This window comes from Sinocyclocheilus grahami, unplaced genomic scaffold (assembly GCF_001515645.1).
Source record: "Sinocyclocheilus grahami isolate Dianchi unplaced genomic scaffold, SAMN03320097.WGS_v1.1 scaffold986.1, whole genome shotgun sequence".
Classification (NCBI taxonomy): domain Eukaryota; kingdom Metazoa; phylum Chordata; class Actinopteri; order Cypriniformes; family Cyprinidae; genus Sinocyclocheilus; species Sinocyclocheilus grahami.
In genome coordinates, this window is record NW_015506165.1 from 210749 (window position 1) to 223406 (window position 12658).

At 36.8% G+C, this 12658-nt stretch overlaps 1 protein-coding gene and 1 long non-coding RNA gene across 2 annotated transcripts; both read left to right on the plus strand.

Moving 5' to 3' along the window:
- Positions 1–2722: 2722 nt before the first annotated feature.
- Positions 2723–3745, plus strand: LOC107565177 (uncharacterized). Its single transcript, XR_001606335.1, has 3 exons — positions 2723–2824; positions 3396–3425; positions 3583–3745. It is a non-coding gene; the product is annotated as an uncharacterized lncRNA (long non-coding RNA).
- Positions 3746–3949: 204 nt separating this feature from the next.
- Positions 3950–8678, plus strand: LOC107565184 (complement C3-like; the record flags this gene model as incomplete). Its single annotated transcript, XM_016250404.1, has 7 exons — positions 3950–4121; positions 4215–4285; positions 4390–4481; positions 5392–5474; positions 5560–5647; positions 8354–8456; positions 8538–8678. Coding segments are annotated over 7 exons (750 nt in total), but the record flags the coding sequence as incomplete, so codon positions are not given.
- Positions 8679–12658: the final 3980 nt, after the last annotated feature.

Genomic DNA, 12658 nt, shown 5'->3' on the forward strand with positions numbered 1-12658 from the left:
TTTTTCCAGAGAAAACTTCAAACCTTTCAAGGTCAGAAAAAAATTGTGGAAGATTTTGTCAAATTAAATGGAAAGGCCACTGAAGCTTCATATTGCGTTGCATTGCGTATTGCCAAGGCAGGCAAAGCACATACCACTGGAGAGACGTTAATTATGCCGGCAGCAAAAGACCTGTGTTCCGTGATGCTAGGAGAGGCAGCGGCTTCTAAGATCGATTCTGTTCCACTCTCTGACAGCACAATAAGTCGGCGCATCTCAGACATGGCACAGGATGTGAAGGAAGTTTTAGACAGCGTCAGACACAGCCCATTTTTTGCACTCCAGATCGACGAATCCACCGATGTGGCCAGCTGCGCTCAGCTGTTAACATATGTGCGGTACGTGAAAAACATGGACATTCAAGAAGAGTTTCTATTTAGTAGTCCTTTGCCCACCCACACAACAGGTGAACACATTTTCAACAAATTTAATGAATTTGTGAGAAAGAACGATATAGACTGGGAACGCTGCTGTGGCATATGCAGTGATGGGGCAAAATCAATGACGGGCCGCCACAGTGGTCTCATATCGAGGGTTAAAGAGGTAGCTCCGAGAGCCGTGCGGACCCTCTGCACAATCCATAGACAAGCCTTAGCTGCCAAGAAGATGCCAAATGATCTTTGGAGTGTCCTCGACGAAGCTGTGAAAATTGCCAACCTGATAAAAGCACGACCTCTAAATGCTCATCTTTTCCACATTTTATGCGATGAATTGGGAGCACATTAAAAACAGCTGCTTCTGCACACCGAAGTCCGCTGGCTGTCTCGGTGAGTTCTATCACGACTTTTTGATTTGCGTGAGGAAGTGCTATTTTTTCTGTCAAAAAAAGTCTGTCCACGATCATATTTTGCGCATGTTTTGCGCAGCTTGTCAGTGAACATCGGCTCTGTGTAGTAAATGCTTCTCCATGTGAAAGCATGCACGTGATGGAGATTTACCGCTGATTACAGAACGGCTTTACTGACAAGATGCGCGTTAAATATCGCATGCGATTTATCATGCAGCCCTAATCTATAACTTTAATAAGAAGACATTTCTTACATGAATGCTGCTTTTAAATGCTCTAGCGTGAATATACACATGATGGCTTGTGTGCGGCTCACTCAGGGCGGTGTGTCAGCTAATAAGGCAGTGTCCATCAACAGTTGTGGGTGGCAGAGATGGCAAAAATACACACATCCTTCACTCAAGTAGAATTACAGATACTCATGTTTAAAAATACTCTGTTAAAAGTAGAAGTACTGACTACACTTTTTTACTCAAGTTAAAGTAAAAAAGTATGGGCTCTGACATTTACTTAAGTAAAAAGTACCCATTACTACTACCATATTGACACATTAATACAAAATAACTTTTAAAATTTTGTTAGCTAATGAATGTATCAAGGCTGAACAACCACCATGTAGACAGGGCAGGACTGGGACAAAATTTTAGGCCAGGAAATCTCTCACTCATCCAGGCCATCCCATACAGCCACAAAAAATTCTGAAACCACAGACAACCCTATTTTTTTATGGCCATCACATTTAAAAAAAGGGTTCAAACCTTAGGCTGTGTCCATGATTAAAGATTAAAACTAAAGTAACGAGCCTGGTTTAAAAATATAAGACGTAGAAAAGCTGACATTTACTTAAGTAAAAAGTACCCATTACTACTACCATATTGACACATTAATACAAAATAACTTTTAAAATTTTGTTAGCTAATGAATGTATCAAGGCTGAACAACCACCATGTAGACAGGGCAGGACTGGGACAAAATTTTAGGCCAGGAAATCTCTCACTCATCCAGGCCATCCCATACAGCCACAAAAAATTCTGAAACCACAGACAACCCTATTTTTTTTATGGCCATCACATTTAAAAAAAGGGTTCAAACCTTAGGCTGTGTCCATGATTAAAGATTAAAACTAAAGTAACGAGCCTGGTTTAAAAATATAAGACGTAGAAAATATATTTGTGTAAAAATGTAAGGAGTGAAAGTAAAAAGTAGACAGAAAAATAAATATTGAAATAAAGTACTGATACCAGAAAAATCTACTATTTTGTAGTATTTGTACTTCTTTCTTCCCTTCTCTGGTGGGTGGGGCTTGTAAAGTGTGACGTCACATTTGATGTATTCTGTGATTGGCTTGCTCTGAGACACTGCTTATGTTTTATGGGGATTTAAAAAAAAGGAGCGGGTGGATTTTTATCACTATAGGGTGTTAGTGTACACATACTGCCATCACACATTTGTTCAAACAACATGTAAAAGTGAATTTTGCATAATAGGTGCCCTTTAAACATGCAGTTAACAAATTATTATATACCATCAAGAAATCAAGCAACCGTAACCATGTATGATTAAACCAAGCCAAATTATCACCAGAAGTGGCCAAGAGTCAGGGGAAGTTATGCAGAACATGAATCGGCCCAGCTTTACCGCAGTAAAAAAAAAACATTTTTCAGAACCAGCTGCCACACTTATTGGCATGGATAATACATGCCGATTCAGAGTCTGAGCTGCAGGCGCCATGGAACTGCTGAGCTCGAGCCAGTTCATGCTTAATATTTGATCTTCTCACCAATCGGAGGCCAAGAGTGTTTGAGCAATATGAGAGACTATAAGTGTTTTTGTTTTTGCTTTGGTTTTAGTGGGAGGAGGGATGTTTCTTATTTCAGCTTTCCTCTTGTTGCCAAGTACTCAAACTGTGAGTGGTCAGTCCAGCAGGATGATGCTGCTGCTTCCACTGTTTTTATGGATACTGTTGGTATCCAATACCCAGGTTTCTTCCCAAAGCCGGTGAGTTGAATTTTTAAATATGCTGTTTAGCATGTATTCCAGTCTTCCTGTTTATCTGAATATTTAATAAAGAGGTACAAACAGCAGCAGGTCAGACAAAGACACTCTTGAAACTTAATAATTGCTAGTCAATTTGACAAATAATGACAAAAAACATCATGTAACATTGAATTCAACAAAATATTTAGGTAGAAAGATTAGGTAGACTAAAACATTTTTTTGTGATACTTATTCCAAAAATCTTTGTTTTATTTTCAAAAATCAATTTTTACAGTGTACATTAAATCTATTCATCATATGAAACGATAATTTCTCTTCAGATAACTTGGATTAAACTACTCAAATATTAATTGCTTGTACTATGTTTTTTTATAAACGTCAAAGTTTGGACTTTTCAATGGGGGTGCAGAAATCTCTGAGGTTTCATTAATATCTTTATTTGTGTTTTTTGAAGATTAATGAAAATCTAATGGGTTTGGAATGACATGAGGGTGAATAAATGACAGAATTTTTATTTTTGGCTGAACTAACCCTTTAAACACGGTGTTAAGTATTTTGTCTGTGTTTACAGTGACAATCATGTCCTGGACTTGGCACCACAGTAAGTACACAACTTTCCAATGTCCTTAGTGTAAAGACATACACAAACATAATTAAAACAGCGTGCCGCAAGGGAATCCAATATGCATATGTTATTACCTTATGAAAAGCTGATAAGTGGTTTGTAGTAAAACTGCATGTACTGTATTCTCTGACAGGTTTATCATCCTAGTTCCAGCAAGGCTTAGGCTTGGAATGAAGCTGAACATTTTACTAGAGGCGCACAGCCTGTCCAAGCCAATCACTGTCAACGTCACTGTCTATACATACCCGAACAGATACGTCCTGACACGGGACTCTGCCATCCTCAATTCAAAAAACAGCTACAGTGCTCTCAAAACCATTGAGGTTGGGTCAGAGGACTGAGTGTATTTATTGTCTTTGTGTGTAGAATCTAGAAATCTGCCATTTTGTAATTAAGCAAAATGTCTTGTTAACAGTTTACTTAAAAAAAAATAAAAAAAATAAGGTAGAGCTTGTTGAGGTAAATAATTATCATATGGATATATCTGTTATTTATTTTTCCATAAGCTCAATCCAAACCTGTTGACTTTGGAGACAAAGAAGAATAAATTTGTTACACTGGTTGCTGATTTTGGGAGTTTCCATATAGCTAAGAAAATTATCATGCTGTCATTCCGCTCTGGATATATCTTCATTCAAACCGATAAACCGGTTTACAACCCTGGAGACACAGGTCAGCTCTTACACTAGACTAAGCACTAAGTTAATGTTAAATTACAAGTCTGTATCTCTGTTACTTCTCACCTTCTATTTCTGAATCTCTCAGTTCATTACAGGGCTTTTGTATCCAATCCTGAATTCCAAGCTTTCAACAGCACAATATCGCTTGAGATTCAGGTGACTGTCATTATCATTAAAATTAGCTTAATTTGATTTGATTTCATTCCGTTACTTAATATCATTATTGATGCTTTTTATATATACCTCCATGGAACAATCAGAACCCAGATGGTATTGTGATACACGGCAGAGCCAATGCCAGTGCAAGCAACGGGATCCTATCTGAAAGCTACACCCTCTATACTGTGGTCAAGTATGCAAAGAGATTTGTGTTTTGCAACTGTCAACTAACTCTTATTAGAACTGTCTCTGAACTCTTATTATTACACTGTCTGCTAAATATCTGCTGACACTTTATTTTGATGGTCTCCCAACAGACATATATACTGGCTATAAGTAACTTTGCATGTACATATCAACTTATTCTACTAATCCTAACCTAACAGTCTAGTTAAGAGAGTTAGTTGACGTAATTACACATTTACATTCCCTTTCTTTAGCATTTCTATTTGCCTCAATTCATTTTTGAGGTACCAGAAGCAGGGCTATGGTTCCCTGTATGTATCACAGCAATGTTGGTTAAGCAACTTCGAAATTGTGCTGCCTTCAAGTGAGCTTAGGAAACTCGTACCTCCAAGTCAGACATTTGTTGTTAAGACATGTCATGCATTCAAGTGGGAAACATAACACAGAAGTAACAAAACAAGAATTATATTATGAATAAGAAACCCAAATAATGTGAATTAAAATTAGGTAATACATTGTATCAAAACTACAGTTTTGTATTACATAAAGAAAATCGTGAAAGTCAAGTGACTAAGTTGATTCTTTTTTTTCAATCTGAGTAGTCCAAATATTTATTTAGATATGCAATCTGAAAAAAAACTGACTTCATTCAATAAGTCTAAGTGGTCATAATAAATGAGACAAACAAGGGACTCGTGCACTATCACGCACACAAGAACATTGAGGTCACGATAATTAAAAATCAAGCACATGTAAACTTTTGAACAGGGTTATTTTTTATAACTTCAGATAATAATTTGTCTTGTGGACTAAAAGAAAACATTTGATGTGTGAAATAGCTAATTAAATTTTTTTATTTGGCACTTTAGCTACTGTACACCAATTCTGGAACTAAAATTTTTGTTTTTATTTCCTAGAGAGGGAAAACGGAAAGTTGTTGCGAAGTTTGACAATGTTAAAGCAAACACATTCAGCGCCGTGTTTGATGTAAAGAAATACGGTAAGTTATTTATATTTTTCTTGGTGCAGACATTTACCTGCTGCCATGCATGGTTAGAATAATTCAATTTCTCCTTGTTCCCAAGTTCTCCCGCCATTCAATGTCACTTTAACCCCAAAGAAATCCTACTTAAGCCTAGATGAGGAAAAGTTGGAAGTAGAAGTCACAGCCAGGTGTGTCAATCAGAACTGCTTTCACTGTTACTCAAAACTCACCTAAATTACAACCATATTAAAATGGATGTTATATTAGCTCTAAATGTAATTATTGGGCTTTTGTGTTGATATTTTCTGAAGTGAAACTGTGCAGTTGTTATAAAACTGCTATACAATTTTCAGTGATAGCAACGAATTGCCAGATGCAAACCTCTCAAAATTAACTTTCTGTTTGACACATAGGGGCTTTGGCCCTGGCTAAAATCTTATTGGCCTATTCCTGGTAAATGTTTGTTTATGCAAAGCATCTGAGAGAGGGGCTCTGGCCAAACCCTCCAAAGTTAAATGAAACTGCTCTACAAAACAACGGCACACTGTAGCCCTGTGGCACCAGTCGCTTGGAGAAAATGTCTTATATAAACATAATTATTGAAAGTGCATAATTTTCATATGCAGTGTAACTGTTTTTAACTCTATAATCATGATTCTTCTATATATTGTAAGCCTCTGGTAATGGACTGATGAGTACCATAATTCCCCATTGATTAAATAAATTAATAATTACAAAAAAAAAATTTGCATTACAAGTTTTCTGAAATGTTATGATTAAATATGCAAATTAGGTATTATCTAATTAAATATGCACTAATTTTATCTAATTGAACATTAGATAAAGTCAGGTTAAAAATTCCTGTTTAATTTTGTAGAGTCAAAGGTTTTTACAGAGGGAATTTTGAATATCTATTTTTAATCACAAATCAGAAAACACTGTCAACAGTAGGGCTGGGTTTTGACACAAATTTCACGATTCGATTCAATTCTCATTCACAAGCTTGCGATTCGATTCGATTCAATATAGATTATTTTGGATATATATCTGGTACACATGCAAAATTTTCTCAAGAAAAAAAAATCTCTTAACTAATGCTGTAAAATATACATGAGAGTCAGTTTGTAGGCTATTAAATTACTATAATATTGAAGCTTAAAACTGACTGATTTTTTAGGCTATACAACTGCTTAAATTACACTTAATGAAGTTTTTATAATAAAAGTTACAATTACATAATAATATTTGTACTTCGATTTTTTATTTTTTTTAATATAAACATTTAAATGGTGGCTGTCATAAAAAAATATGTATAAATTAAACATTGAAGAAGAACAGTAAAAGTTATAATGAATATATTATATGGTGCATATATTTAGCAAAATACCCCTCCCTACAGTTTATTTTTCTAGCTGACTAATGAGATTATGGTCACCGAATATGTTTTTTTCTGAGGTAAATGTGACGTTATGTGATATTGTTTACAAGCTGTTATATTGACGTGTTTGCGCGGCTGAAACACTGATTGAGCGATTACATGAGACAGGATACAGATTGTAAAGTTATACTCTTTCTTTTAACTTACCTTCGGATGTTTAGTCATGATTATTTTGTGCTGAAACTCGTATTTTTTGTGCTGAAACAAAACAGTTTTTCTGAATTGCTAAAACACTAACCCCCTTTCTCTGAACCAAATTCTCACTAGCTTAAACCAATTTGTCCAATAAAGCACTCTTTCTGCTAAACCTTAAACACATTCAGGCAGTTAGGCTTACACATTCTCAAACACTTAAACACTTATCACACTGTAATGCATTTGTGCTGCAAAATGCTAAACACAAGCGGCAAAAGTTAAACACAACTAAAGCACAGTTGTCATCGTTTACACACAACGATTCAAAATTGTTCACACTTGTTTCTAATGATGTGATCAAACCAACTGTACAAAATATGAGCCAGTTCAGAGTGCACAAGTGGCACAGGTGACTGAATGACGATATGAGCAATAGATGGAAACAATCTGAGAAGGAGAGGAGGAAGAGTACATGTAAGAAGTGGAGGATGAGGAGAGAAAGAGTAAGGTTTAGAGAGTGTTATCAAGGCCATTTATTGTTTGAATACAGCAATTCGATGGACAGAATTTGAAATCTGAGACTTTGTTTCATATTAAAAGTAACAAAGCATAATGCTTATTGCGATTTATTGGATGGGAAGTGCCCTTCAATGTTCCGTCCATTAACTGAAAACAGGATAGACTAATCGATTCTCGGGATGTAAGAATCGATATCGTTTTGTAAAAATGAGAATCAATCATAATCGAGATATCTATATTTTTTTACCCAACCCTAGTCAACAGCCAGAAAGAAAGAAAAAATCCACAATATATCTATGAATAAAATGTTGTGTAAAATCAGTCAAATGATATATGAACAAACCCCTCTGTAAAAATCTTCTTAAAAGAAATGAAAGGTCATTTTGAGAAAACAGTCTTTAACGATATTTATTATTAGATATTTAAGTAAGAGACACAAAGTCACAAATAGATAAAATGCAATGAAATAAACATAAAAGTTTACAGTATTTTGGATGTTTTCTTTTCACTAATTAGAAACAAGTTATGCCAAAAATCTCAAAACTGACCAGTGCATAACAAAATGTTTTTGTCTGTGACTTGTCTTAAATTGCTCGAAAAGAAAGTAGTACGTTTGAGGTCTTGAATCCACCTTTCAAGGATACAGAGTCATATTAGGCCTCTTAGGCCCCCCTCTTTAAAAAAAATCATAGAATCACTACTGGTCTTCTGACAGCATGGTTTAATTAGTTTATCATGTAAATGATAAACATTCAAAACTTAAAAAGATTATCTAATGAATCACTATGTGTCTTGTTCCCAGGTATCTTTATGGTGAACCAGTGAAAGGTGTTGCATTTGTGCTGTTTGGTATTGAAATAAATGGTGAGAAAAAGAGAATAACATCTATGAAGCAACTGAACGATGTAAGTTAAAGAGAGTGAGAGGTGTATGTAAGAAAGAAAATACATTTATTTTCTATTAAAGACTTACCTGTTTGTTTACAGCTAAATGGAAAAACTGTTAGTTTGACTATGGAGGAGATAAAGAAGGCCTATCCTGACACAAACAGCTTACTGGGGTCTTCTGTGTATGTCAAAGCATCAGTATTGACCAGCTCAGGTGGGAGATCATTACCCTTGAAATGAGACCACAGTTATGCAATAAATATGTAGAAAACTAGCATGGTGATATTTTTATACCTCCAATATTTTAGATAAATTGCAAGCTTGCTTTGGCCAATCATAATTAATATAATTGTTAATAATCAATAATAATGTTATAATTCATAATTAGAAGTACAAATCGATAGCTTCTATTGTTTTGTTTTTTAATGTTTAAATACTTTCTTTTCCTCAGGTAGCGACCTTGTGGAATTAGAGAAATCCGGCATTAAAATAGTAATGTCACCCTACATGCTTTCCATCAGGGACACACCAAAATATTTCAAACCTGGCCTGCCATTAGCCATAGTGGTAATTTTGATACTGTCACATTTACTGCTCGATTGATGTTAGCATTATTCTTTCAAATGAATATTAGAGGCGAATCGTTGTATCTTGTTGTTTAGGTTACAGTGAGTAACCAAGATGGATCTCCAGCTCCTAATATCCCTGTTGAAATCAACTTCCTTCAAAAAACAATCAATACACACAGCGGCACTATCAGGGTCTCCGTCAACATGCCTGATGAAGACAAGACACATATATTGAAGGTACATTGAACACAATAGAAACTCTTTAGAAGTTGAGTATTTAAGGTCCGTCTATGACTCCACAGTTGCATGTGGGACAGGATTAGAATACACTCTTAAAATAATGGTTCCAAAAGGGGTTTTTGCAGTGATGCCATTGAAAAACCATTTTTGGTTCCCCAAAGAACCTTTCAGTGAGCAGTTCTTAAAAGAACCATTTAATGCACCTCATAGAGTAAAGAGCATTTTAATAATCTAAAGAACCTTTTCTACTATAAAGAACCTTTCGTGGAATGGAAAGATTCCATGGATGTTACAGACAGAAGATTTTTCTAGGAAACATAGATGCCAATAAAGGGTGTATATGTGTGTCTTATTTTGGTAAACATGTCCGTACATTGGCAGGTAAAAACAGCTCTTCCTGGTGTGAATGCAGAAAAGCAAACTTTAGAGGAGATGCCTCTGGAGCCATATTTTGGTTTTGACGGCTACAGTAAGAACTACTTGCACATCTCAGTGGGCTCCAACAAAGTGGCAGTGGGCAACAGTCTTATCATCAAAGTATACATTAAAACCGCCTCACCAGAACACAGAAAACTTGTGAAGCAGCTAACGTACACTGTGAGTGTTGGACATTTTGGGGAGAGCTAAACATGACTGGAATACAGTAGTCTTTAAGTATACAGTGCTCTCTTTTCCTTATTTCTTCTTTTCTGACCTTTTTTCCCTCTCTCCTCTTCCTGTCTAGGTTTTGAACAAAGGGAAAATAATAACAGCTGCCAGGGTAGATGTAGAATGCCAGGATGTCGTAATTATTCCTTTGCTGGTGACCACAGAGATGCTACCTTCATTCCGGCTGGTGGCGTACTATATGTTGCCATGGCAACTAAATGCAGAAGTGGTGGCAGACTCAGTGTTTGTAGATGTGAAGGACCAGTGTGTAGGCTCAGTAAGTATGCTTTGAACTAAAAACTTCTATGAAGAATACATATAGCCTACTCGTTACAGAGTGCATTAGTGCCCACCCATTTTTTCAGCAGCGCTGGTTCTGGAAGTATTTTTAGGGGCCAAGCCCTGAAGGGGTGTAGACCCTATTGTATCTGTTAGTTTTCTTATTCCTGAATGGAAGTCAATGGCAGCCCTATCAACCGTACATAGAAAAATGATGAAATTTGGCACACTTATAGTGGTGGTCATGAATAGTAATTTTACCAACTTTGGGGTCTCTAGAACCAACTCTATAGTGCCACCACCAGTTCAAAAATTTAGTTCATCTGATTACTCTCCTTATGCTGACTCAGCCCATTACAGTAGTGGTCATTTTGAACAGTACAGTATTCCATTTTTTTTTTTTTTTGCTACTTTTTAAAATTTTGTCATATCAAAATTGAATCAGATTATCATTGGACCTTGCTACACATAAATGACTGAACAGAATTTTGATATTCATCTTTGTTTAGAAGTTATGATGATGCAAACTTAACAATGCTGACCAAAATTTGGATCAGAGGCTGTGTATCGGCAATACTTTGATCTGTTGAAATGAAACTCTGTATGATTTATCAGCAGGATGATATGAGGCTCCATGTTGAATTTGGGAACAGCAGCACCTACAAGTCATGAGACCTGAAAAATAGCTATTTTTGCTTATAACTTTTGACCAGTTTGTCAGAAAATCAGCGCCTATGGATTCCTTCGGTCATGCTAAATCCGTAGATATCATTTTGGATTGGGGATTGGATGAACCTCCTGTCTGCCATATTGAAATTTGTTGTTAATTGCAATATCTTTTAACCCTTTGATGCATAAGATCACACCAGTGTGATCACTCTAGGCTGGTCCCCGGAGTGTATGATCACACCGGTGTGATTACAACGTTCAGTGTATGACTTGATCAACTGCAGAGACAGACACATTTAGCACATGTCATACATCACAACTGTTCTGTTTTCGACCACATTATGTTTATTTTAGGTTTCAGAAATTTAAATACACATAAGTACTAGCAAAAATACATTTATAGTTGGGCTGGGTGATTAACCCTTAGATGCACGAATGTTTCGCCAATCATTATTACATATTCGGGTTTTTAGCGACCCAGGACCTACAGTATATATCCAACACGGATGGATCTCTAACTGCTGCAATAGCAAAAAACTCTCTTGATATTTTAAGAACAATTACAGAAGAATAAAATAAAGCATATTTCGTTACCTTTTGAAACTTAGAAGGGTTCAATTTGAGCAGAAGATTTAACCATCGCTGTCCACAGTACATTCAGCATCTGGCTCATATTCGCGATCTAAACCATATTCTCATAACCATCATTTTCAATGACTTCAAAATCAATATTTTGATCGCTAGCAGCTTATTCACAACATCTACCATCAAATGACAATGACATTTAATTTTATTGCATACAGTAAATTGCTCTTCAGGAAAGCCATTCAAACCAGTTACATTTTTGCTGATGATATTCTTTTGTTTTATACCTGCAGTAATTATGAGTGAAACATCACATCATCATTGTTGATCAAACAGTGATTCATCAGATATTTAAATATTGTTGCACAGGAAAAATATACATACACACCTCAGGCCTCGTGTTTTCGCTCAACGAAGAAATCTATGGGAAACTCTGACTCTGCTGAGCAGCACCTGGCTTCGGCAGCTGTGCAGTCACAGTCGGAAACAGAGTTGATGACCATGCTCCTTTCGGCAGCCAAGAGCATCGGGCTGGAGGTGAATTCGCCTCCTTTCCCCAAACACTAGATGCTGAATAATTGGTATTTGTGCTCCGGACGTGACTCTCAGCCACACTCTGCCCCAGTGTCATTCTTCCCAGAGGTTCATGAAGAGCTCACCAAAACGTGAAAGGCCCCTTACACCGCCCGGTCACATTTGAGCTCTTCCCTCCTCACTACCCTCGATGGTGGGGTGGCCAGGGGTTACGTTGACATTCCCCAGGTGGAGCGTGTGGTTGTGGTGTACCTGCAGCCATTTAGAGGAATCATCTGCACCTCCTTTCCAAGGCCTGTAAGCTGTCGTCAGCTCTGGCTGCCAAGGCTTACAGTGCTGTGGGCCAGGCCACCTCCACCATCCTGCAGGTACATCAGGCGAAGGTGCTTTACTCCCTGGGGTTGATGGTCGCAAATATTCTGTGATAAAGTAATCCATATGAAACCAACACGATGTCCAGTTTTTCCCGTTAGAGCTCATTATCTCTAATGTGATCATGCCCACGAGTCGAGCGCGCTTTTGATATTACAATCTTCCACGTGAGATGCAAGATCATGTAAACGCTCACATCACCTCCGTAAACAAAGAAACAGTAATCAAGTTCATCTCGAATACTTTGGAAGAAGACGCGCTGAGAGAAATAAGCTTTGGATTACCTCAGAAAAAGGAGGAGATGTGGCTTGATCCAGTGAAGGA